Source organism: Phacochoerus africanus, chromosome 3 (assembly GCF_016906955.1).
Source record: "Phacochoerus africanus isolate WHEZ1 chromosome 3, ROS_Pafr_v1, whole genome shotgun sequence".
Taxonomy (NCBI): domain Eukaryota; kingdom Metazoa; phylum Chordata; class Mammalia; order Artiodactyla; family Suidae; genus Phacochoerus; species Phacochoerus africanus.
Window position 1 is genome coordinate 80,628,751 of NC_062546.1, and position 27,622 is coordinate 80,656,372.

At 38.9% G+C, this 27,622-nt stretch overlaps 1 protein-coding gene across 2 annotated transcripts in view; it reads right to left on the bottom strand.

Annotated features, from left to right (window-relative positions):
• Positions 1–3,067: 3,067 nt before the first annotated feature.
• Positions 3,068–27,622, bottom strand: part of UBXN4 (UBX domain protein 4) — a 44,438-nt gene continuing 19,883 nt past the window's right edge. For both annotated transcript variants that reach the window (XM_047772032.1, XM_047772034.1), the window contains exons 6-13: positions 24,644–24,737; positions 18,535–18,589; positions 17,588–17,752; positions 16,362–16,489; positions 13,084–13,186; positions 11,005–11,136; positions 6,171–6,370; positions 3,068–3,748 (exon numbers count right to left, since the gene is read on the bottom strand). In XM_047772032.1, the coding sequence (XP_047627988.1) occupies positions 3,610–3,748; positions 6,171–6,370; positions 11,005–11,136; positions 13,084–13,186; positions 16,362–16,489; positions 17,588–17,752; positions 18,535–18,589; positions 24,644–24,737 (1,016 nt within the window). In that variant the 3' untranslated portion in view covers positions 3,068–3,609. The remainder of the gene's footprint in view (positions 3,749–6,170; positions 6,371–11,004; positions 11,137–13,083; positions 13,187–16,361; positions 16,490–17,587; positions 17,753–18,534; positions 18,590–24,643; positions 24,738–27,622) is intronic.

A 27,622-nucleotide genomic window follows, 5' to 3' on the forward strand; every position in this document is an offset into this window, starting at 1 on the left:
CATATTGATCAAAATATAAACAGGGAGAAAATATTTACAGCATATGCTAGACAAAGGGCTAGTTTTCTTCATATACATGAAAATTCTTATAAATCAATAAGAAAAAGATGAAAGAACCAAAAGAAAATTGGCAAACAAGGCAGTTCTCAGGAAAGTGAATCAAAATAACCACTAATATTAAAAGATGTTCACTTCCATAATGAACACAATACATATGAAATGTATAGTTTTTCATCTATCTATCATGCTGACAAAGATGAAAAAGTGTAATACAGTATCAGTAAGGATGTGGGGAGATCAGCATTCTCCCAATGGGACTATAAACTCAAAGCCTGTAGAGGAGACAATTTGGCAGCATCTTTTATGGTCTAAACTGTAAACACCTTTGACTCAGTGAGTGACAGTTTTATTTTCACAGCTAAAAAGATACTTTCCCAAAATTGTTCACTATTTTTGTTTTTCCAATGCTTACAATTAAAAAAAAAAACAAAAAACCACAAGAGACTGGATAAACTTATCAAGTAAAATGCTGTGTAGCCATTCATAAAGAATGAGGTAGCTATGTGTTGACGGGGACAGATCTTCAAGACTGCATACATAGAGGAGTTCCCATCATGGCTCAGCAGTTAACGAACCTGACTAGCATCCAGGAGGACACAGGTTTGATCAGTGGGCTTACTCAATGGATTAAGGATCCGGCGTTGCCATGAGCTGTGGTGTAGGTCACAGACACGGCTCGGATCCTGCGTTGCTGTGCCTCTGGCGTAGGCCAGTGGCTACAGCTTGGATCGGACCCCTAGCCTGGGAACTTCCATATGCCGAAGTTGCGGCACTAAAAAGACAAAAAAATAAAAAATAAAAAATAAACTATACATGGAAAAGCAAGGTGCAGAGTGTATGCATGTATCTATAATCTCATCTTCAAAAGATTATATATGCCTAAAATTTTTCTGAAGATTACAAAAGGTGTTAATAGAGGTGATTTCTGAGGACTAGAACAGGGGGTATAATGCAGGAGGGAGACATCATTTTACAGCCTTCTATATACTGTTTTAAATTTACCATGTCCATTTTTTTAAAATATAAGATTGTTAATCATGGTTTTATATACATTTCTCTAAGATCTGCATTTGATTTTTTCAAGGCTTTCTTAAATTACATCCTGCTATATTTTTAAAGATAACAAACCTTTACCTAAATGGGATGTTTGCTGGAGATGTTTCTTTTTCAGACTCAACCTTTGAAATTGTGGAAGTAGTATCATCATAGAAAAATGACGAAACCTATAAAGATACAAAAAGAACTAAAATCTAAACTAAAACTAAAACTATTCTTATCATTGTTAATGTTTCATGTGTTTTCTCTTTACATTGTCAATACATACTACTATCTATATATAAAATGTGTTTATAAAGCTGAGATCACATTGTACCTACCACCCCGTATTCTGCTTTTTTCTCTGAATAACAGGTACTGAATAAATATGTTAGACTGAATTGCTGAATTAGTATTATACCATTTCTCCTTAGCAAAAGGTACTTGTGCAGAAGCAGAGTTCCCTGGTGGTGCAGGGGGTTGGGAGTCTGGTGTCACTGCTGTGGCTTGGGCCACTGCTAAGGCCCGGGTTTGATCTCAGGCCTGACCACCTCCTCATGCTGCAGGCACTGACAAAAAAAAAAAAAAAAAAAAAAGTGGGAGTTCCCGTCGTGGCTCAGTGGTTAACGAATCCGACTAGGAACCATGAGGTTGCGGGTTTGATCCCTGGCCTTGCTCAGTGGGTTAAAAGATCTGGCGTTGCAGTGAGCTGTGGTGTGGTGAGCTGTGGTGTTGGTCGCAGACGCGGCTAGGATCCTGCGTTGCTGTGGCCGGTGGCTGCAGCTCCGATGTACCCCTGGCCTGGGAACCTCCATATGCCACTGGAACGGCCCAAGAAGTGGCAAAAAAAAAAGGTAAAATATTTTTTAAAAACTTTTTAAAATTAACTCTGCGGATGGCATTTAGTTGATTCCTAGTTCTGAAATAATACTCAATGAATATATTTATATCTAAATTTTGCCTACATTTATGTTTATTCCTTAGAAAAACTTTTTGGATCAAAGAGTACAAAATGTTTAAAGTTTCTGATAACGTTTTTCAGAAAGATTATCCCAGTTCCACTTCTACCAACAAAGCCAGTCTCACTGTTTCTTTGACAAAATACTATTACCATTTTTAAGCATTATTGTTACTTCAGAGATGAAAAAATAGGTTTTGTCTGAGAAAATTTCTTCCTCCCGTTATAAAAGTCAGAGTCCTTCTGTTCCCTCGAGTAGTATTTTTGAATCTGAACATACCATAACATATAATGTAGCATTTGGGAGTTCCCGTCGTGGCTCAGCAGGCTCAGCAGAAACGAATCTGACTGGCATCCATGAGGAAGCACATTTGATCCCCAGCCTCCCTCAGTGGGTTAAGGATCCGGCATTGCTGGGGGAGCTGTGGTGTAGATCTGACGTTGCTGTGGATGTGGTGTAAGCCAGCGGCTACAGCTCTGATGCGACCACTAGCCTGGGAACCTCCATATGCCACGGGGGCAGCCCTAAAAAGCAAAAAATAAATAACAAAATTAAGTAGCATTAAGTCAGATTGAGGATCTCTTTAAAATTCTTAAGAATAACCAAATGAGCAAAAGGCAGGTCTTAATTCGCTGTTTCTTATCGTACACTACAGGTACTGTAGTTCTTTGACGTGTGATTATCATTATCAAGAGCAAAACTATAGCATAAAGTGAGAGAGAACTAGTCATAGACCAGCGGTTGTTTTGCATCTGATGAGAACAAAGACCGTAGCATTGTGTAAACAAAGTGATGCCTCCCTGACTTAAGAGACAGTAACTAGCTTGTCAGTGTGTGTCAGGAAATGTCTTCCCTCAGTGACAGTTAAGGTAAGGCAGTCGCCTCCTCTCTTGGGACAGCTCCAGGGCAGTACTGAAGGGGTGGGGGAAATCAGGGACCCATGACCTCAACAGACACCTGTGCATCAGAAAGTTGCTAGGATACCAAACCTTAAAGCAAAAATAAGACCGCTCTGGTTTTTGGAAAAGATTTTTTTATTCAGTATTTAAGTAAGATTAAAAACTACAAGATTTTGCTTGCAGCTGATGAGCAAAAGGAGAAAAGTTAAGCCTAGATTATCATCTGATAGGCTAGTTAAAATGCTCTGACTCAGAGTCAGATTACTCTGTGACATACCAGTTACTCTGGGTTTAGGAGTTCTGAAGCAAAACAGCCCTAAACAAAACCTGTCATCTTAAGAGCACAGGGCTAACGGGTACATGAAATACTGAATAAGAGAGCTCATAAAGGGAGGTTGTCGCAGACCTTTTGATTTTGTTGTTGTTGTTGTTTTTAGGCTTCTAGCAGTTGGTTACCATATACAAGGACCTAGCAGCCAGTTATTTTTTCTCTCTTGACTTGTCTGAGTTAAACAACTTGAACCCACTAAGCAGGAATAAAGAGACACTTGGTAGTGAGTTGGAAAACATAAAGCAGTCCCACTTCTCCAGTAGAATTTTAGCTGAGTTAAATCATAAGAGAAACAATCATTATTGCGCATATTGTACTTGTCACACTACATCTGTTGTGTAGAATTCCCATTCCAAGTGTTGTTTTCATCTTCACCATCGTCTTGAGTCCTCAGTCTATATATCTTGCCCTCCTTTTTAAAGTCTTCCCCCCGTTTCTCCAGCACTCTTTTTCTGACTGGTTCCCTGATAGAACAAAAGAGGGAGAAAAGAGAAGACGCTATAAAATGAACACAGGAGTAACACAAAGCCGTCTCCTTTAAACTCGGGTTCGTGTAGGCAACTATAGTTTATGAAGCCCATGGGAGATGATCATTGTATTTACTAACACGGTACTAGACTTTACGTGTTTTTGGTGGTTTTACGTCATCTGATCTCTAAGTCAAACCAGGCAGGTCCTGTTTTCTATGTGCATGTCTTTTCTGATGACTTACCGAGCTTTGGAAGAGTGGGACTCTTTGCCAACTCAACCTTTCCTTTATTATTTATGCAACCTGACACATCTACTGAAACATTTATTTATAACTTACACGGCACCCTAGAGGCTATCCAAACTCCATTCATAGACTGATCTATAGAAATGCTCAGCAATTTTCAATCCTTTCCTAATCTTTAAGAATGATGTATTTTTACATGGACAACCGAGAACAAACAGGCCTTCTTCATCTGAAAATGGGAAGGAAACAGGTGAATTTTTTGCTAATACATTCTCTAACACTATAGGTGGAAGGAGGAAAAAAAAAATAGTGGAACTCAGAGCTTCACCCTCTTAGATGTATATTCATGTATATATTCATCCCATCCTTTGCCTCAACCCAAGACTGCTTCCCTTATTTTTATTTTTATTTTTTTTATTTTTGTGTTTTTATAGCCACACCTGAAGCAGATGGATGTTCCTGGGCTAGGAGTCAAGTAGGAGCTACAGCCACAGCAATGCTACATCCAAGCTGCACCTGCAACCTACGCTGCAGCCTGTGGCAACACTGTATCCTTAACCCGCTGAGCAAGGGGAGGGATCAAACCCACATCCTCACAGACACTGTGTCTGGTTCTTAAAACCCACTGAGCCACAGTGGGAGCTCCTGCTGGCCTTATCTGAAATACATTTTTTAAGACAGCAAGTTCTTCTATATGCCAAAAATTCAGAATGAAATGCTTCCACTCATTACTCAGTATGATCTCTGAAATTCAGACCTAACAAGACCTGTCTGAATACTGCTCTAAGACTAGAGAATTTTTCTGTGTCCCCACTTGAGTGATACACTAAAAGGATATTATTGGTCTTCTTGCATGTTAGTTACGAAAAAATTCAAGATAAAGGCTACATCAGCCCAATCACAATATTTACACAAATCTTCAACTGGAGAGAGAACAGGACGCAAGATTAGGGAATCTCCTTACAGCAGACAGGGGCAAGGATTTTCATTGTTCATCACATACGATTAGGGTAGGGATTTGCTCTGATGCCTATTAATGGCCTAATAAACTACTTAACAGTACTAGGTATATATTGTAATAAATTGTGCTATTGATTATTGGAAAGGGGTATAATCCCAATTTCTAACAAAATATATTCCCCTCTTAATTCCTTTCAAATATGTACAATTTTAACAGCGCTAGGAACTAAGGTCATTAGTGTTGTGTTTTAGTACTACCACTCTAACGTTGGCCCTCTGCAATAAAGGTAAGGTCTCTTGGTTAGGGCACTAGTCCAAAAGAACTCTCTGAAGGAGGCACCATTCTCAAGTGAATATCCTGCTTCCTCAGTCTGGTCCTTCTCTGACTGACCCAGAGAAGGAGGTTAAATTATCTAGAGCACAATGATCTTGCAACTGTAATTATGCAAGATGACTGTGAGTAACTACTGGAATGAAATACCTTGTCAGACAAAACATGGCTAGTAAGAAAGATGTTACTATTTAGACCTGAAAAAAAAAATCTGCTTTTTGTTATGGGATGAAAAGAATTCAATACATGAAATAATAAAATTAAGTAGAAATTGCTTTCCATGGACTAGATTTTATTTATTTTGACTTTTTTTTTTTTTAATCAGGGCCACACCTGCAGCATATGGAAGTTTCCAGGCTAGGGGTCAAATTGGAGCTATAGCTGCCGGCCTATACCACAGCCACAGCAATGCGGGGTCTGAGCCACATCTGTGATCTATACCACAGCTCACAGCAATGCCATGTGGCCGACCTACTGAGCCAGGCCAGGGATCCAAACCGTATCCTAATGGATACTAGTCAGATTCATTTCTGCTGCACAACAATGGGAACTCCTGGAATAGGTTTTAGAAAGATGACTGAGAAAACTCAGGTAGTGAGCTTCCCCGGAGGTAATGTAATAAAACTTCAGGAACATGTTGGGTTTTTCCCACTTACACAGAAAAAAGACAAATTACCCATAACAAAATTTTCCTTTGTTTTTTTTTTTTTTGTCTTTTCCAGGGCCACACCTGCTGCATATGGAGGTTCCCTGGCTAGAGGGTCTAATGGGAGCTGTAGCTGCTGGCCTACACCACAGCCACAGCAAAAATTTCTCATTTTGAATAAGGCATTGAACATTACTAACAAATTTTGCAAATGGGGAAAACACAAGCAAATACCTTTTCTCCGAGTTGCTAGCAGATGCAAGGTTTGAGGATTCCACTGATGCTGTTCTCACTGAGGTCTGTGCAGGAGGATTACTAAATAGGAAGTTGCTAATCAATCTCCAGATGGCCAGGAATGGGTAAAGTACTGTCCCCAACAAGGTCCAAAAGTCTCCACTGGAAGAATGTACCATGGATGTAGTTGGTCTTCCTGCCTAAAAATCAAGAAAGAAAACTAGATGAAGACTACATCAGCCCAGATGCATCATACTCAAGTTTACAGATATATTTTTTATCTGAAAAAGCCCTGTGAATTTTCAGTTTACTTCAAGAAGCTAAAATTGCCATCTTTTGCTATTTTTCAAGCATATAAACTTCCAGAAATTCCTGGAGCTTTCTTTAAAGGAGTAATCACAACATAGACATTAGAAAGTAGTTCCCAATGAAATGAATCAATTATTTGGAAGAGAACTAAACTTTTGTAATCAAATTAACAACTCTGACTTAAAAAGTCTTTATGACTTACAACAAGAGAAAGGTTTCAAACCTCAGTGAATACAATCAATCCTGATTATTGCAGGACTGTTTTAAGTATAGGGCTCTAGTTCAGAGCAGGCCAAACTACGGTAGTCCCCCCTTTTCCCCAAGGGATATATTCCCAGGCCCCCCCCAATGGATGCCTGAAACTGATGTACACCATGTTCTTTCTATACATACATACCTGTGATAAAGTTTAATTTATTTATCAATTAGGTTAGGCACAGTAAGAAACTATCTAAATTGCAAGCTCTTACACTTTGGGGCCATTATTAATTAAAACAAGGATTACTTGAACACAAGCATTGTAATATTTCAACAGTCTGTCAATAACCAAGACAGCTGCTAAGCAACCAAATGGCAGCATATAAACAATGTGGACATGCCAGACAAAGGGACACTTCATGTCCTGGGTAGGAAGACACATTATTTCATCATGTTACAACGGCCCGCAATTTAAAATTTATGAATTATTTCTGGAATTTTCTATTTAATCTTTTTGGACTGCAGCTGACCACCGGCAGCTGAATGCATGGAAAGAAGAGCTATGGATTAGGGGCACTACTGTTATACTAACCAAGATAACCGAAGATCCAGGCTCTCATGCCAGCTCTGGCACTTAAAGTGGTGCCTTGGCAAAGATGTTTAAGTTTTCTGAGCCTTTTTTTTATCAGAGATTAAAATGTTAAGATCAAATAGAATTAATATGTTTAAAAGTTAATGAACACCTCTCTTTCTGAAACTATTCCAAAAAATTGCAGAGGAAGGAACACTCCCAAACTCATTCTATGAGGGCACCATCACCCTGATACCAATACCAAAGACACCACAAAAAAAGAAAATTACAGGACAATATCACTGACAACCACTGATGCAAAAATCCTCAAGAAAATACTACCAAACCAAAATCAACAATACATTTAAAAGATTATATACCATAACCAAGTGAGAGTTACTGCAGGGATGCAGGATTTTTAAACACTTGCCAAACAAACTGAAGAATAAAAAATATCATCTCAACAGATGCAGAAAAAGCTTTTGACAAAATTCATCATCCATTTTTTATTTAAAAAAAAAAAACTTTCCAGGAGTTCCTGCTGTGGTGCAGTGAGTTAAGGATCCGACTGCAGTGGTTTAGGTTACTACAGAGGCACGGGTTTGATCCACAGCCCAGGCAATGGATTAAGGATTGGGCACTGCCACAGGTGTGGCACAGGTCACAGCGTGGCTCAGATTTAATCTCTGGCCAGGGAACTGCCATATGCCATGGGTGCGGCCAAAACAAAACAAAACTCTCCAGAAAATGGGCATAGAGGAAACCTACCTCTATATAATAAAGGCCATATGTGACAAGCCCACAGCTAACATCATACTTAATGGTGAAAAGCTGAAAGCATTTCCTCTAAGATCAGTAACAAGACAAGGATAATCAACATCACCACTTTTATTCAACATAGTTTTGGAAGTCCTAGCCAAGATGACATGATAATAATATACACAGAAAATCCTAAAGATGATACCAGAAAAATACTAGAGCTCATTAATGAATTTCATAAAAGTGCAGAATACAAAATTAATACACAGAGATCATTTGCATCCCCATATACTAATAATGAAAGATCAGAAAGAAAATTTAAGGAAACAATCTCATTTAACACAGCATCAAAAAGAATAAAATACTTAGGAATAAACCCACCTAGGGAGGCAAAAGACCTATACTCCAAAGACTGTAAGACATGGGTGAAAGAAACAGATGATGATACAGATGGAAAGATACTATGTTCATGGACTTGAAGAATCAATATTGTTAAAATGGCTCTATACCCAAGGCAACGTACAGATTCAGTGAAATCTCTATCAAGTTACAAATGTCATTTTTTCACAGAACTAGAACAATTTTAAAATTTGCCTGGAAACACAAAAGACCCCAAGTAGCCAAAGCAATCTTTTTTTGTCTTTTTTTTTTTTTTTTCCTAGGGCTGCACTCACAGCATATGGAGGTTTCCAGGCTAGGGGTCAAATTGGAGCTGTGGCCACCGGCCTATGCCACAGCCATAGCAATGCCAGATCTGAGCTGCATCTGCGAGCTACACCACAGCTCATGGCAACACCAGATCCTTAACCTACTGAGCGAGGCCAGGGACTGAACCTGCATCCTCATGGATACTAGTCAGATCTGCTTCTGCTGAGCCACAACAGGAACTCCAAGCAATCTTAAGGAAGAAAAATGAAGGAGGAGGAAATCAGGCTCCCTGACTTCAGGCTATACTATAAAGCTACAGTCAGCAAAACAGTATGCAGCTGGCACAAAAACAACTATAGATCAATGGAACAGGACAGAAAGCCCAGAAATAAACCCATACACCTATAGTCAATTAATCTATGACAAAGGAGGTGAGAACATACAATGCAGAAAAAAGTCTCTCCAATAGTGGTGCTGGAAAAACTGGACAGCAACATATAAAAGAAATTTAAAAATTCTCTAACACCACATATAAAAATAAACTCAAAGTGGATTAAAGACCTAAATATAAGACTGGACACTATAAAACTCTTAGAGGAAAACATAGGCATAACACTCTTTGACACCTATCTCAGCAATATCTTTTTGGATCCATCTCCCAGAACAATGGAAATAAAAATAAATAAATAAACAAATGGGACCTAATTAAACTTAAAAGCTTTTACACAGCAAAGGAAGCCATAAACAAAATGAAGACAACCTACAGAATGGGAGAAGGTGGAGTTCCCATCATGGTGCAGCAGAAAAAAAGAATGGGAGAAGGTATCTGCAAAGAATGCAACCACCTAGAGATTAATTTCCAAAATATATAAATAGTTCATACAGCTCAGTATCGTAAAACAAACAACCCCATCAAAAAGTGGGCAGAAGAACTAAATAGACATTTCCCCAAAGACATACAGACAGTCAACAGACACATGAAAAGATGTTCAATGTCACTAATTATTAGAGAAAAGCAAACCAAAACTACAATGAGGTATCACTTCATACTGGTCAGAACAGCCATCATCAAAAAGTCTACAGATAATAAATGCTGACTCAAACCGAAAGCAAATCTATGGTTACCAAAGGGAAGGGTCAGGGAGAGGGAAGGATTGGGAGGTTGGGATGGCATATGCACACTATGGTATATTGAAATGGATGGTCAACAGGGACATGCTGTATAATACAGGGAAATCTACTCAATATTCTGTGATAACCTATATGGAAATGGATATGTGTATATGTAAAACTGAATCACTTTGCTGTATAGCAGCAATTAACACATTATAAATCAACTATATGTCAATAAAATTTAAAATAATAATAATGCGCCTCTCTGTGTTCACAGAAGCATCATTTACAATAGCCAACACATGGAAGCAAACCTAAGAGCCCATTGACAGATGAATGGATAAAAAAGATGCAGTATGTATATGTGCACACACACATATACACACAGTGGAATATTACCCATCCAAAAAAAGAATGAAACAATGCCATTAGCAGCAACATAAATTGACCCAGAGATTACCATACTAAGTGAAGTCAGACAGAGAAAGACAAACATCATAATTAAATCTAAGAAATCGTTCAAGTGGTAAATCAACTACACTTCAATAAAACTTAAAAAAAAGATATAAGTAACCTTATTTACAAAACAGAAAGTATCTCACAGACATAGAAAATAAACTTATGGTTACCAAAGGGGGGAGAGGGGGAGAGGGGGAGGGATAAATTAGGGGTTTGGGATGAACACATACACTATATATCAAATAGATAACCAACATCATTATCTATCTATAAACTGAATCACTGTGCTATATATCTGAAACTAACACTGTAAGTCAAATATACTTCAATTTTAAAAATTAATGTTTTTTATATTAAAGTGTTTTTTCAAAACTTGGTAGAGTAGTCATATATAAATAAAAGATACGAAGTTGGCAGGTTAGACAGATAGTCTACATTTCTTCTCCTTACCTTCTTCTATCTTCATACATTTCTTATCTTCATTTATACATTTCTTATCTTCTCCTTCCTACCTTCTCCTTTGGTACATGAAAACAGGTGAGGACAAAACTTGAAAATTTATTCAGTGCCTCACCAGCAAAACAAATATAAAGCCCAGAATAATGGAACAATAAACTGGCCCAACACTTTTGGATAATTTGGATTGTAATTACCCACAGTACACTTTTCACCTTACTTTCACTCTTATAAGAAAAGATGACAAGCAGAACAAACAGGACTGTAATAATAGACAAAAAAAAAATATATATATATATATATATGTATGTATATACATACTGGCAATAGTACCACTGAAGCACTTGGGGCAAGTTCCAAATCCAATAATTTCTTTTTATAATCTTCTTTGGTAAATTCCCTCCTGGGAAACATGGTTGCTAGCGAAAAATTACCATAAGTGTTGCCAACAGTCTGTAACAAAACAGTTTGAAAACCTTACAATGGAGCCTTTTTTAAAGTAAGATACAAATTCATATGCATGCACTATGACTGCTTTAATTTCAAAAGTTCACTTAAATGTTGTAAACTCAGAAAAGTTTATTAAGAACTCTGTGCTTCAAAAAGTAGCTAAAAGCTATGAAGTCCAAACAGTATCTAAAAGCTTTTATTATTCAAACCAGGAAACAGGAAAAAAAATGAACAATTTATATCTTAAGTATGCCTTCAGTTTGCAATTAAGTGTTTTACTATATTTCGGCAAACTAGCATTAATATCTTACAAGTACACATCTGGATTGTAGGTATTTTTTATTAAAAATCTGGAACAGACCACAATTTCCCTCTTATATACAATATTATGGGTTTTGTCTCCTCCTTATCTCAAGGAGTAAATTGTCCATAATCAACCCTTTATATACATATAATCCCAGATTCAGGAATTTACAGTGGGGAGTATCACAACCACTTTCACAGTGTTAAGTCACCTATACTTGTACAATCTTAGACAAGTTTACCTTTCCCTAGAAGATTCCAAAGAAAGAATTTAATTTCCATGTTTACACAAACCCACACCCACCTGTCACTGTTCTCACTCTAATATCAGGCTGCAAAATTAGGTCATCATACCAAGGTAAAGTTCCTTTTTTTTTTTTTTGGTCTTTTGTCTTTTTAGAGCCACACCCAAGGCATATGTAGGTTCCTAGGCTAGGGGTTGAACCAGAGCTGTAGCTGCTAACCTATGCTATAGCCACACCAAAGCGGAATCTGAGCCGCACCTGTGACCTACACCACAGCTCACGGCAACACCGGATCCTGTAACCCACTGAGAGAGGCCAGAGATCAAACCCATGTCCTCATGTATTCTAGTCGGGTTCATTAACCACTGAGCCACAACAGGAACTCCTGAGGTGAAGTTCTAATAGGACTGATGCAATCAAAACTCTTTTTTTCCCCACGTGACTCCATCTTCACTTACCTGCAGCAGAAGCAGTAAGACTCAGACTAGGGCACCCCATTTGGGGAATCCCCAAGTGAGACCCCAAGGCAAAAGAAGAATGAAAACGGGCTACCTGGAGTTGGTTCTACTATAAAGCTTGGGGAAAGGGGTACTTAAAATAAATTTTTGTACTGTCCATCCAAGCTCACCACTAGAGGAACGCATAGTGCTTTTTAGGTATCCTTTTCTCGGGACCCTTTGAATGCTTTGGACATAGCAGACTAAATGCAGAGAAGAGGTCCAGCAGAAAAATCTGAACTCAAATTTTAACCAGTATTACAAGACAAATACTGCCACACATAATAAGCCTAGATCCTAAAGGACATTTGATGCCTCAAATTCATTTTGAGTAAGTAATCAGAGGAAAACAAACTAACTGGAAATTACTCTTATTTTCTAAGATGTCAAATTTCACACCCATTCAGATGTTGAATAAGGCCACATTCTGGAAGGAAATTCCTTAAGAACATATTTGTTGCCAAATAAAGATTACTGATCTTTATTTAGGCTTGACCAACTGGCAGATGATGGGAAAATGGCCAGCCTCAAAGAATTCTAAGCAACTTGCAGAAAACATGAAGAGTGAGGACCAAGAAAAACGGCATCTTTTGCTGAAGACATCTCCCTCAGATTAGACTTTCGGAAAATCACTTGCTTTTCATTCCTCCAGCTTAATGTACTAAGTAGTGAGAAATGTCCAGCAGCTATTATACAATATCAGCAAATTCCACTTTTTGCTGTTTCCATATGGCACTCATACATGACAGAGGCTCCACAACACCCCAGAGGCATCTTGTGCCTGTCCCCTAGGAATAGTCATGACTTATTCACACTCTTCAAATTCTGTTTGGAAGGTTCCCCCTCCTACATTCTAATCACCCATTCATCGACCTTTACTACACTCATACAAGACATAAATTTACCTGTGCAGCAAACTGCCTTGCCTCTTCTAGAGGAGCATCAGAAGGAAACTGATTTGTAAAGGAAGAACCATCAGGAAGACGGAATTGAATTCTTGCAACAGAGCTGTGAAAAAATGAAAATTAAAGTTAGCATCTTTACATCTACATATTCTCAAATATCTTTAAAACTTAGAGAAAATGGAAGTGGAAATGTGTAATGAAAATAGGTTTCTTTGGTGGGGGAGAAGGAATTGGAGGAAAGTGGTCAAAAGGTATAAATGTCCAGTTATAAGATAACTAAGTACTGGGGAGGTAATACACCATGTGATAAATATAATTAACACTGTTGTATGGTACATAGGAAGGAATCTGCTGAGAGTAAACCCTAAGAATTCTCATCACAAGGAAAGATGTTTTTTCTTTTTATTCTATTCTCCAGTTGGCCCTTCCCTGAACAAGAGGAGTTTGAATTGCAGGGGTCCATACTTAGGTAGATTTTTTGCACATACAGTACTGCACTATCCACAGCTGACTGAATCCATGGATGTGGAACAACAGATACAGAAGGCAGACTGTAAAGTTAAACAGATTTTTGACAGCATGGGTGGTGCATGCTTGCATTGCTCAAGCGCCAACTCTATGTGAGAAGATAGATGTTACTTGATCCCATTGTTGTAATCATTTCAAAATATATGTAAATCAAACCAGCATGTTGTATTCCTTAAACTTGTAAGTAATGTATGTCAAATATTTCTCTAGTTAGAAAAAAAAAGTTTTTTCCCCAAATGTTCTCATTTATTATTTGTAAGAACAGCTTGAGATATAATTCACATAAATTTACTCTCTTTTTTTGGCCACGCCTATAGCATGTGGAAGTTACCAGGCCAGGGATCAAACCTGTGCTGGGACCCAATCCACAGTGGTGACTACACTGAATTCTTAACTGCTAGGCTGCCAGGGAACTCCAAAATTCACTCTTAAAATGTACAATTTGGTGGTTTTTAACACAGAGCTATGCAACCATCACCACTATTTATTTATAGAACCCCAAAAAGACACCACGAACCCATTAGCAGTTACTCCCCATTCCTCCCTCTCCCTGCCCCAGGCAACTACTCATCTAATGTCTATCTCTGTGGATCTGAATGTTTCATACAGAAATCATACATGTGACATTTTGGTAACTGGCTTCTGTCATGTAGCATAGTTTTCCAGGTTTTTCCATGTTGTAGCATGTATCAAACTTCATTCCTTTTTATTGCTGAGTAATATTACATTGTATGGGATATAGTATATTTTGCGTATCAGGATCAAACGATTCCTGGCCAAGAAGCAAAAGCAGAATCATCTCATTCCCCAATGGATTCAAATGAAAACTGGTAATAAAAGAGCCCTGCACATGAAGTGGCACACACATTTATGCTGTGTCAAGGTCACTTGCATCTTACCTCATCACTCTGAAAAGATCACTACTATCGGAACAGGTGGATATGATTTACTGGGAAAATAATTTTTCTCATTGTGTGTTTCTGCACTAGTGCTTTGGCTCAGTAGTAAATATGAGAGACACTCTGTTGGAAAAAATAATTATTTTCCCCATATTCAAGTTGGGTTATTTGCTTTTTATTGTTGAGTTGTAAGACTTTTTTTTTATATTCCAGATACAAGTCCCTTATCAGATATATGGCTTGCAAATATTTTCTCCATTTCTGTGGGTTGTCTTTTCACTTTCCTTTTTTTTTTATTATTTTTTTAGGGCCATACCCACGGCATATGGAAACTCCCGGGCTAGGGGTCAAATTGGAGCTGCAGCTTCTGGCCTATGCCACAGCCACAGCAATGCCAGAATTGAGCCATGTCTGTGACCCACACCACAGCTTGAGGCAGCACCGGTGGATCCTTAACCCACTGAATGAGGCCAGGGATCAAACCCACCTCCTCATGGATACTAATCAGGTTTGTTACAGCTGAGCCACTACAAGAACTCCCAGAAAATAGTTTTTAAAAGTAATCTGGGGATTCCCTGGTGGTCTAGTGGTTGGGGATTCAGCATTGTCATTGCTGTGGCTCAGGTCTGATCCCTGGCCCAGGAACTTCTGAATGCCATGGGTGCGGCCAAAAAAAAAAAAAGGTTTAAAAAATAAATAAATAGGAGTTCTCCCTGTGGTGCAGTGGGTTAAAGATCCAGCATTGTCACTGCAGTGGCTCTGGGTTGCAGTTGTGGTGCAGGTTTGATCCTTGGCCCAGGAACGTTCACATGCCATGGGCATGGCCTAAATAAATAAAAAGTTATTTTTCTGATTACAAAAGCAATGCTTATTAATATTTTTTTTTTTTGCTTTTTGTTTTGTGTTGTTTTGGCCTCACCCATAGCATGCGTAATTTCCCAGGTCAGGGGTGGAACCTGACCCCAGCTGCTACAGTCCCAATGCCAGATCCATAACCTGCTGCCACTAGGGAGCTCCACTATTAATTTTCCAATATGGAAAATACAGAAAAGTACAGAAAACAAATAATAACCATGATACAGCTAACAGTATATACTGGAAACCTAAATTTTTGTCTTGGGAACTGCTTTATCGCTCCAACATGTCATTTATTCTGGTATGATTATCAGTAATATTTCCTGTCTTCTCCACCACAGGGGTGGGCATATTTACTACCCCAACCAGCCAGTCCATATATGTGGACACAGTGATTAGCAATGAGATGGCCCCATGACCCAAGCAGGGCTAACAGAAGTCTGCTCAGTGAATGATATGAGCTTTAAGAAAAAGGACTGGTCTCTCCTCTAGGATCAGGAACTCAAGCTCCTGAAAGGTGCCAGGAGGCCCAGGGATCCTAGAATGAAGCTAAACAGAAACCAAGAAATTAAAGAGAGAGAGAAAAAGTCCTAAGCGTACCCTTTAGATTCCTGGATATAGTGAGGCCTGACCAAATCTAACCCTGTAACTCCCTACTGCAGAGTCAATGGATTCCCTCTTTTGCTTAATCCTGTCTGACTTGAGATTCTGACAACTAAAGAATCCTAGTACATAGGAAATGATGACTATAATCATTTTGATGTATGCATGCATTTTGTCTTTTGAAAAGAGATTTCTTCAGCCTTCTTTTAAACATCATTTATTTAGGACTGTTCTGTTGTACGTTCATATTCAATGACAAATACCACTGGCAGCTGCCAAGCTGATCAGTATGTTCTGCTATAACTGCTTATTAAGCCACAGAACCTATTGGTGTTAAAAAGCAGCCCACAACTGCTATTCTCAACTACCACATTTTAGCAGGAAATAAAGTACCTCCTTTCTCTTGTGGAAGAATCTCTCTTAGCTTCCACTTCTGCCTGTTTGGCCAGCAGGGCAGCAGCTTTAGCAGCTTCTACTTCTTCCTTTGTCTTTGCAAAACGAGCAGCTCTTTCTGCACGGTCCTGTAAAACATTTGTTAGACATTAATTATCTTTCACTGCCAGAAAGATCCAGGTACACATTCCCAATTACAAGGAACACAAATATGCATGAAATTCCTTAAGGCCATGCATGAACTTCACCACTCTGGATCTGGTATTATCTAATTTTATCAACTATCAGGAACTAGAATTATGATTAAACAAATAAGATTTGGTCACTACTGTGTCTCTAAAGCCTGGAACAAAGTATGGCACATAGCAGATAATCAGTAAATATTTACTGAATGAAAAAATGAACAAGGAGTTCCTGCTATGGCCCAAAAGGATTGGCAGTGTCTGTGCAGTGCTGCAGTGCAGGTTTGATCCCCAGCCAGCACAGTGGGTTAAGGATCTGGTGTCACCATAGATGCAGTGTAGGTCAAAACTGCAGCTTGGATCTGATCCCCAGCCTGGGAACTCCATATGCCATGGGGTGGCAAAAAGAATAAAAAAAAAGAACAAACAATATTAAGGTAGGGTGACTTTCATGTGTATTATAAATGCTAAATTCTAAAAGCAATTGTTGCAAAACTAGCCTAAACTTCTACCTGTCATGTCTAAATCCTTTGAATGTCCTAAAAGAGTACACTTACAACTAGAGGAGACTGCTAGGTGGCAAATTCTTAGCTTCTTTTCTAGAGAATCTCTGAAAACTACCTTTTGACTCTTGATAAAATTCGTAACATGGAGAAAAATTACTTCAAAAAATCATCTCAATTTTAATCTTATCTGTAGTTTAAAATCAATACTGAGAACTGGTACTCTCTGAGTCATTAAAATCTACTATTTTCATATGCACTGTCTGGTAGTAAACCAAAACCACTGTGCATGGAAAAACAATTTCACAAATGTTCTAGAGTCAAGCACTAAAAATAAACTTAATGGCATTCTCATTGCGGCTCAGTGGGTAAAGGACCCAACATCATCATCTCCTTGAGGATGCAGGTTCAATCCCTGGCCTTGTTCAGTGGGTTAAGGACCCAGAGTTGTAGGCCACAGCTGCAGCTCCAATTTGATCCCTGGCCCAGGAACTGCCATATGCTACAGATGTGGCCAATAAATAAATAAATAAATACTCACCAGTGCAATCTGCTGTTTTATACGCTCTCGAGCTGCCCTATCTTCTGCCTTTTCTCTGTTTCTTTCCTCTAACATTCTTTTTGTTAATTCTTCTTCTTGCTTTCTTTTATAATCCAACATTTCTTTACCAGTTTTCCTCCTCTCAATTTCCTTCTTAATTTCTCTCTGAATTAAGAGAAAGTATGTTTTATGAGCCAAAAACAAAATGTAATAATCTGCCCTTAATATGACTTTGTAGGCAGGGAAAGCTGGTTGTAGGTACAGCTAAAGGAATAGGACTTCACAAAATGTAGGTATCTAGAAGAATATATTAACAGCATGGGTTAATGGTCAAATGTTCATCAATTTATGTCTTTACCAGTGGTTCTGTTATGATTATGCTGTCAATGTAATTTGGGAAAACAAAACAAACAAACAAAAAAACCCCAGAATTACAGGTCTTTAGTTTCTGAAGTGAATACAATGCCCTCCAAAGACAGGGTAATTATTTACTTGGCTTGAAGACAGGTTAACCTGCCTATATTAGAATCCCTAAAAGATGATGCAGTTTAGGTACACAGAGTAAGAAAAAATGAAAGGTGCACTAGAAGGCAGCCACATCAGAGGAAAAATTCAGCAAAAAAACTACAAATTTCTTTTTCATAAAAAGGAACTAAAACTTTAATCTGCATCAAACTAATTTTAGTTCAAGTCTCTTTATACTTAGTGTAGAAGACTAACTGCAGAGGGAGAAAAGATGGTCCAATTTATCCTAACAATTTACAGAAAGAACACAAAAAAGTGCACACTATGATCTTACTACATAAGACAGATTAACTCCCCTCACTGCACTGCAACACTGAACTACATAACCAGGAAGCCATCCCATGTTTGACAAAGTGCACAGTGACTCAAACATTCCTTCACCTAAGGGAAGAGGAAAACAATACCAAGCACATGAACTTTACCTGTTCTTCCTCTTTCCTTTTCTCTTCTCTTCTTTCTTCAAGCTTTTTCGTTAGTCTGTATTTTAAAAGTTTAAAAAAACACATTAACTGAGATACATCTTGTTAATATAAATTACATTTAAAATATTCCTTTAGCCAAAAACAACAGAGGAGATGTGGAAACAAACAAGAAAAAGCAACTGAAGGCAAAGCAACAATGTACCCACCTGGTCCCTGGCCCCTAGGGAAATCCTCATGGATTCAGTGGGAACCATCAGAAACCTCACTGCAGCTCCGAGTGCCTTACCTGCTATTTACCATTAATTAGCTCCCTTTCCTCCCCCAATTTATCAGATGTTGATTTTAAAATACACATAAACTTTTTCAAATATATGTATGTATATATAAATCAATGATTTACAAATGCTTTACCTCTTACATAGGCGTAAACATGAACATGGCACAAAATTGTAAAAATTGAGGAGTTCCCTTTGTGGGTCAGCAGTTAACAAATCCAACTAGGATTCACAAGGATGCAGGTTTGATCCCTGATTTTGCTCAGGAAGTTAAAGATCCCACTTTGCTGTGAGGTGTGGTGAAAGCTGCAGATGCAGCTCAGATCCCATGTTGTTGTGGCTGTGGCTATGGTGTAGGCCAGCAGCTGAAGCTCCAATTCAACCCCTAGCCTGAGGACCTCCATATGCCACGGGTGTGGCCCTGAAAAGCAAGAAAAAATGAAAGCAAATAGCTGAAAACTAAATTTATAAAAACTAATAATACCCAAATGCTGAACTGTGAGAAATTCATCAACTAAAAACTAGTAATCCTGGGAGTTCCCAGTTGTGGTGCAGCAGAAACGAATTCGACTAGGAACCATGAGGTTTCGGGTTCAATCCCTGGCCTCACTCAGTGAGTTAAGGATCTGGCGTTGCCAAGAGCTGTGGTGTAGGTCGCAGACATGGCTCAGATCCTGCGTTGCTGTGGCTCTGGCATAGGCTGGCAGCTATTAGACCCTAGCCTGGGAACCTCTATATGCCACATGTGTGGCCCTAAAAAAAGACCAAAAAAAAAAAAACAGCTAGTAATACTGAAAGCAGGCGGTGGTAGTGGTTGCACAAATTTGTGAATGTACAAAACCCACTGAACTACATACACTTTGGATTTTATGGTATGTGACTCATATCTCAATTTTTTTTAACTAATGGCACTTTCTCTGAGGGAGATTTGGGTTACACAGGCATATGCATTTGTTAAAACCCAGCTGAACAACTTGTGGCCAGAAATCAAGGGAGTGCACAAAAAATGATGGTTTAGAACCCAAAGAGATGACAAAGTTTAGGTGCACATGGTGAGAAAAATAAACAGTGCACTAGAGGGCAGCCACACCACAGGAAAAATTCAGCAAAATGTCTCCAAATTTATTTTCTTTCCTTTTTTTTTTTTTGCTGCACCCACAGCATGCATAAGTATGCAGGCCAGGGACTGAACCTGTGCCACAACTGTGACAGTGCCAGATCTTTAACCTCTAGGCCATCAAAAGGACATGAGGCCCAGCATGAAGGGGATTCCACTATCCAAATTTGGGGAAATTTGTGCACACACACACCAAAAGAAAAAAAAAAAAGAAAAAAAGAACGAAAAATTAAACACATTAGAGAAAAAAAAAAGGACCCATGGAACCTCTTACTACGGAGGGGAGTTATATAATGGTATAACCACTTTGGAAAACTGGCCAGTACCCCAAAACTTCCACTCCTGTATATTCAAAAATGCTCATGAAGATATGTCAAAGAATGTTCATAGCAATACTATTCATAACAGACCCAAAGTGAAAATAATTCAAATATCCATCAACAGTGGAATGGATTAACTGGTACAGTCAATATAGCTACACAGTAATGACAGTTCAACTACTGCCACATGCAACAGCACAGAAAAGCCTCACAAACACAATGCAGAGCAAAGGAGAGCAAACACAAAGAGTACATGTGGTATGACTCCATTCTGAAGTTCACAAACAGGCAAAACTCAACTATGGTGTGAGACTTGGGACAGTGGTTATCTTTGGGAGGGAAGCAGTAATTAAGAAGGGGGCACTAGGTCCCATGCATGTAGTGCACTGATAATTTCTTGATATGGGTGCTGCATATGGGTGCTGGTGTCAATAAGAAATTTACTTTAAAAAAGGGGGTAATGGAAAGTAGGAAGAGGTGGATCAAAGCACTTCTCTACAGAAGAATGCTAGCTAATATATGTAGAAAGAATAGAACTAGAAAAAAAAATCACCATTTTTAACTACCAATGAAATAACTAATCCATGTGAAAAATTAATGTATGCCAAAACCATTGGGTGAAAGTTTTTAAGAAACAGAACTGTTTCAAAGAATCATCTCTAGATAACTTATTAATTAGGAAAGCGTATCTTTATAATAAAAAAAAACCAACAGACACCATCATAGTCTACTATTAAACATACAGCTGATACTAGTTACCTCTTGATGTGGTTAACAGGAAGGTCAAATTATTACCTAGGTAATGTTCTCATCATAGTTTAACCTGAATCTGGAATGATGAACAGGGACCAGATCAAGGGATATTCTAGAAACAACTAGCCCAGACTCTTAAAAGATTAAGTTCAAGTCGGGGCGTTCCCGTCGTGGCACAGTGGTTAACGAATCCAACTAGGAACCATGAGGTTGCAGGTTGGATGCCTGCCCTTGCTCAGTGGGTTAACGATCCGGTGTTGCCGTGAGCTGTGGTGTAGGTCGCAGACACGGCTTGGATCCCACGTTGCTGTGGCTCTGGCATAGGATGGCAGCTACAGCTCCGATTAGACCCATAGCCTGGGAACCTCCATATGCCATGGGAGCAGCCCAAGAAATAGCAAACACACACACAAAAGGATTAAGTTCAAGTCATGAAAAAAATGAAAACAAAAATAAAATGAAGGAAATGTTTTGGATTAAAAGAGACTATATCCTGGAGTTCCCATCGTGGCTCAGTGGTTAATGAATCCGACTAGAAACAATGAGGTTGAGGGTTCGATCCCTGGCCTTGCTCAGTGGGTTAAGGATCTGATATTGCTGTGAGCTATGGTGTAGGTTGCAGATGCGGCTCAGATCCCACACTGATGTGGCTGTGGCGGAGGCCGGCAGCTACAGCTCCGATTCGACTCCGAGCCTGGGAACCTCCATATGCCGAGGGAGCGGCCCAAGAAATGGCAAAAGGACAAAAATAAAAAATAAAAAATAAAAATAAAAATAAAAGAGACTATATTCAATGAATGAGGAGTTCCTGTTGTGGCACTGTGAAAATGAACCCAACCAGTATCTATAAGAATGTGGGTTTGATCTCTGGCCTCGCTCAGTGGGTCAAGGATCCTGAATCAGGGGGAAAAAGTTACAAAGAATATTATTAGGGTAACTGGGGAAATCTGAATATGATCACATATTAAATAATTTTACTGTATCAATTTACAATTTCCTAAGTGTGACAATGGTACTAACATCTGAAAATGTCTTTATTCTTTAATTATATACCACTTTATACGCCACTTTTCTCTTCTGAGAAAACAGATGTGGAGTTCCTGTTGTGGCTCAGTGGGCTAAGTATCCTTAAGGATGTAGGTTCAATCACTAGCCTCATTCAGTGGGTTGATGATCTGGCATTGCCATGAGCTGTGGTGTAGGTTACAGAAGCAGCTCAGATCCCTTGTTGCTGTGGCTGTGGCGTAGGCCAGCAGCTGCACTCCGATTTGACCCCTATCCTGGGAACCTCCATGTGCTGCAGGTACACACACCCCCCAAAAAAACAGATGCAATTTTGTTCTAATCTGGCTGAAAAGCTCACTACATCTTAATGACAAATCAATTGTTTCTCATCACTTTTGCACTTGGGAATCTACTATTTAGTGATCTTATTGGCCTGAGGGGATGGGTCCTGGGCCCTGACTAGGCTGCAGCCCCCGCTCAGGGCCAACAGAATCTTAGCCAATGCTTTTTTAATTTCTTTTTTCTTTTCTGGCTGCACCACAACACATGGAAGTTCCTGGGCCATGATCAAATCCAAGCTAGAACTGCAATCTATGCCATAGCTGTGGCAACACCAGATCATTAACACATTATGCTGGGTCAGAGATCAAACCTGCGCTGGCAAGGAGACAATGCCAGATCATCAAACGACTGTGCCACAACCAGAACTCTGCTCAATCTTCTTTTTTTTTCTTATTAGGGCCACACCTTCGGCATATGGAAATTCCCAGGCTAGGGGTCAAATCGGAGCTGCAGCTGCCGGCCTACTCCACAGCCACAGCAACTGGGGATCCAACCTGCATCTGCGACCTACACCACAGTTCACGGCAACACTGAATCCTTAACTCACTGAGCGAGGCCAGGGATCGAACCCGAGTCCTCATGGATTCTAGTCAGATTAGTTACCACTGAGCCACCATAGGAACTCCTATGTTTTTTTTAATCAAGTTTTCTTCCCTGAGAAATGAAGTTTGATTCTTCTTATGTCCAAGATAGGATGAGTTTCTGAGCCGACATCAATTTGCTTTAGTCACTTTTTCCCTAACAAAATTACTTTCCCTTTATGCTAGGTGAGAAAAAGGCCTAAGATCTAGTGTAGAACAATTAGGTTTCCAAAATATTGGTCTCTGGAAATAGATGTTATGGTCTGAAAGGAAAATTAGAATCCTACATTTACTAATCCCTCCTGCCAAATTTTTTCTTTTTCTTTGTCTTTTTAGGGCCGAACCTATAGCATATGGGAGTTCCCAGGCTAGGGTCGAATCGGAGCTGTAGCTGCCAGCCTGGGCCACAGTCACAGCAATGCTGGATCTGAGCCACATCTGCAACCTCCACCACAGCTCACAGCAACGCAAGATCTTTAACCCACTTAAGGTCGTAGACAAGGCTCAGATCCCGTGTTGCTGTGGCAGTGGCTGTGGTGTAGGCTGGCAGATCCAGCACCGATGTGACCCCTGGCCTGGGAACTTCCATATGCTTCAGGTGCAGCCCTAAAAAAAGGAAAGAAATTTTTAAAAATTAAAAAAAAAACCCAGAAACTCCCCTTTCCCACAGCAATTAAACAGCACCTGATCCCACCCCATGATAAAGTGCTACCTGCCATGTTTTTCTCATTCCCCCAAAGTCTCAAAATCTTTTCCTCATTTTTCATTTTCACTTCATCCCAGGACCCCAGGTTGTGCAAATAAGGGTGCATGGTGGTGGGACTGGTCTTAGCAAAACAGAAAGACACAAAGGAGAATGAACCACTGGAACTATACTTCTCTACTGCTCTTCTCCCAGCCCCACACCATTTCTCACTGCTATGAGAGATCTACCCTGCCCTGCACCTCCAGTTCCCAGCCTGCCCTAACCCCTATGAAAAACAATCAGAATCTAGGTTTTGCTGAAACGATTCTCATTTTTACTGAGCCAAGCCAACACAGATATGTCAATGTCAGTAGTCATTCTGAACCTTGTTTCCCCATAATGGCATCTATATGAACAGGAAAATGTCAAGCTGAAGTATTTTCTCTTAACTTCTACATAACACTGAGTGATTTTTTAAGACTTACAAATATTCCTGTTTATCCTTTTACCATTAACTCATATATCTTTTTAAGAATCACAGTATAAAACTATGATTTTATAACTGTTATAGCATTAAGAAAACTAAACTAGAAACTATGAAAAGTCAGAAATTTGATTAATAAACAAACTAATAACTTATGAAATTTAATAGACACCCACTTATACAGACCCCAGGCTCAGTACATAGTCATAAAATGAGCTGAAGTTCTTGCCCATCTGGAACTTGTCCTACAGTACAGAGAGATAAAAGTGGAAGTGACAGATGGAAATACATGTACCAAAACACCAGTGAAAATGAGATTCTTAGAATTATTAGACCCAAAGCTGACCTATAACTTCAGAGATACAGAAATTTTTACTTCTAGAATACAATTTTATGGATATAAATAAGTTGGTCAGGTAATAAAAAATTTCAACCTAGAATTCTGAAATTTCACTTGTGTAGTTTTAGTTCCTATCTAAATTAATGAAATGACTGAAAACCATCGTCTTTCTAACAAAATACTATATCTGTGAAAATAAGAGCAAACCTTTCCACTCTGACGGTGAGGTCCTCTGTAGGTCTCTGATTTGAACATCCACTAGGCTCCTGAGACACAGTAGCATGGCCTGAACTTTCTCCTCCTTAATTATTAAATAAAAAGAAATAAGAAAAAAATTGCATTTAATGCCAATTTTAAAAAGGTATAAATCTTTGGGGTATAACATTTGTTAATAATCTTATTTCTTAAGCATTACATACTTTCCCTAAGAATGGAGTAGGAAATAAGAAATGAGCTAATACTAATTCTGAAGTTTGGACCTGGGTACAACAGTATATAAATGAGAAATAATGCAGTCACCCAGTTGAAAACCACTGAGACAAAACATGAAAATGTTAATCTGGCAGGAGGATTTATAACAAAAATAGACTAAGTATGCCTGGCCAGGAGTAGGTTCCACTCTAAGGCAGCATGATCCAATATCTTTGGTATCCAGCAGGGTAGCCACTGGTCACATGTGGCTGTGGTTGTGGTATTCAACAGTGAAGCTCTAGAGGCCAAGTTTGATACTGGGTATCACTCTATACTCTATCAAAAGGGCTGGCTTCTATAGACCACAATGATTCCTTAGAAAAGTTTTTTGTATCTACATTAGTATTCTTTTTTTATTTTTATTTTTGATTGTACCTGTAGCATATAAAAAATCCCAGGCCAAGGATCAAACCTGAGCCACAGCCATAACCAGAGCCAAAGCAGTGACAAGACAAGATCCTTAGTGTTCTTTTAAGAATTTCTTGGAGTTCCTGTTATGGCTCAGTGGGTTAAGGACCTTATGTTGTCTCTGTGAGGACACAGGTTTGATACCTGGCCTCACTTGGTTGGTTAAGGATCCAGTGTTGCCCCAAGTTGTGGTGTAGGTCCCAGCTATATCCCTGATACAACCCCTGATCCAGGAACTTCTATATGCCACAGGTGCAGTTGTTAAAAAAAAATGGGGGGGGCGGGTGTCTTGAAGTACAGAATTTTGTCCTGGACTGCTGTAGAGGATAGCTATGGTCTGGTACTTCCTTTTAGAACCTCTGCCATTTCCTTCCTTACCACTCACCATTAACTGAATTATTCTCTACATTTTTTTTTCTTCTCTTTTTTTCCGCTCCTGCATGTGGAAATCCCAGGCCAGCGATCAAACCCAAGCATCCATAGCAACCCAAGTTACTGCAGATTCTTAACCCACTGAATCACAGCAGGAATTTACCATTTTTGATCTCTCAAAGAGCATGGACTATGAAGGAACAAAGTCTGGGCTCCAAAAGTCCTATTCTGTCACTTTAGTAAGTGACTTAATTCTCACCGTACCTCATCTATAAAGTGGGCACAGTAACCTCATAGAGTTGTTACAAGAAATATGTGTTAATACAAGTGAAAGGCTGAGTCTTTTACTAAGACTAGCACATAGTAAGTGCTTCAGTTCTTAGGCAGAGTCACTGGGACACATCTCTTCCTACCTCTGCATACACTGCCTCACCTAGGTAGCTTAAAATCAACCACAGCATATTTACACTTTAGAAATCAGCAAACGCTACAAAAAAGGATTTTTTCCCTCCAAAAAAACCTTTCATTATATATTTACCAACACTTGTGTGTTTAAGTGAAAATACAAATTCTGTTTTATAGCAGAAATTATTACAACATTGTAAATCAGCTCCACTTCAATAAAACTTTAAAAAATGACAAAAAAAAAAAAATCACATTTTGGAGTTCCTGTTGTGGCTCAGTGGTAACGAACCCAACTAGTATCCATGAGGACGCGGGTTCAATCCCTGGCCTCACTAATGGGTTAGGATCTGGCGTTGCTGTGGCTGTGGTATATGTTGGCAGCTATAGCTCCAATTCAACCCTTAATCTGGGAACCTCCTTCTGCTGAAGGTATGGCCCTAAAAAAAAACAAAAAAAAAGAGAGAGAGAAAAGAAAATACACAGTATCAAGTAGTCTTGCCAAAAAAAAAAAAAGTAAATAAAGAATGAACATGAATCTGATAAGTAATACAAGTCTATAGTTTTATTACCAATTTAGGGGAATGTTTACAAATCACATTGAAGATACACCAAATCCAGACTGCGGGAAACTACAGATAAAAACCACTACTGACAGTGGAAAGCTAAAAATAAATGACTCATCAATCAGTTTACTGGACTCTGATTCAAAGAAACTGAAAAATTTAGTGTAAATAATGCCTGGATGATTAATGATAAAAGGAGATTACTTTTAAATTTTCTAAGTTTTATATGGGATAACGGTAATGGTGGTGGTTTTTTTTTCGGTTCAGTATTGTCTTATTTATCTTACATCCAAACCTTTTCAAGTAGATACAAGCCTCTGACTATTCCATTATGTCTTTCATACGTATTCATGCCCAAACATTTACATATTGAAATATGTCATACACTATATTTATATATTACCATATTATAAAGCCCTTTCCTGGTATTTCTTTGGGGTTTTTTTTAATTATAGTTGATTTACAGTGTTGTGTCAATTTCTACCGTACAGGATAGTGACCCAGATATACACACACACATACATACACACACATACGCACACATTCTTTTTCTCACATTATCTTCCATCAATGTTCTATCCCAAGACATTAGATATACTTCCCTGTGCTGTATATTACATGGTTATCTTTTAAAGTGCTTATCTTTTAGATACTAACATTTTAAAAGATGAAATAATATAATGTCTAACTTTATTCTAAATAACAAGTAGCAAGGAGACGCAAAATAGAGAGCACAGATGAAATAATACTGGCCATGAGTTAAAAATAATGGGTTCCCACTGTGGCACAGCAGATTATGAATCTGGCATTGTCTGCAACAGCTTGGGTCACTGCTGAGGCATAGGTCCGATTCCTGGCCCAGTGCAATGTGGGTTAAGGGTCCGGCATTACCACAGCTGCAGCTTGGATTCAATCCCTGGCCTGGGAACTTCCATATGCAAAACAGTTGGAAGAAAAGCAATGGGTT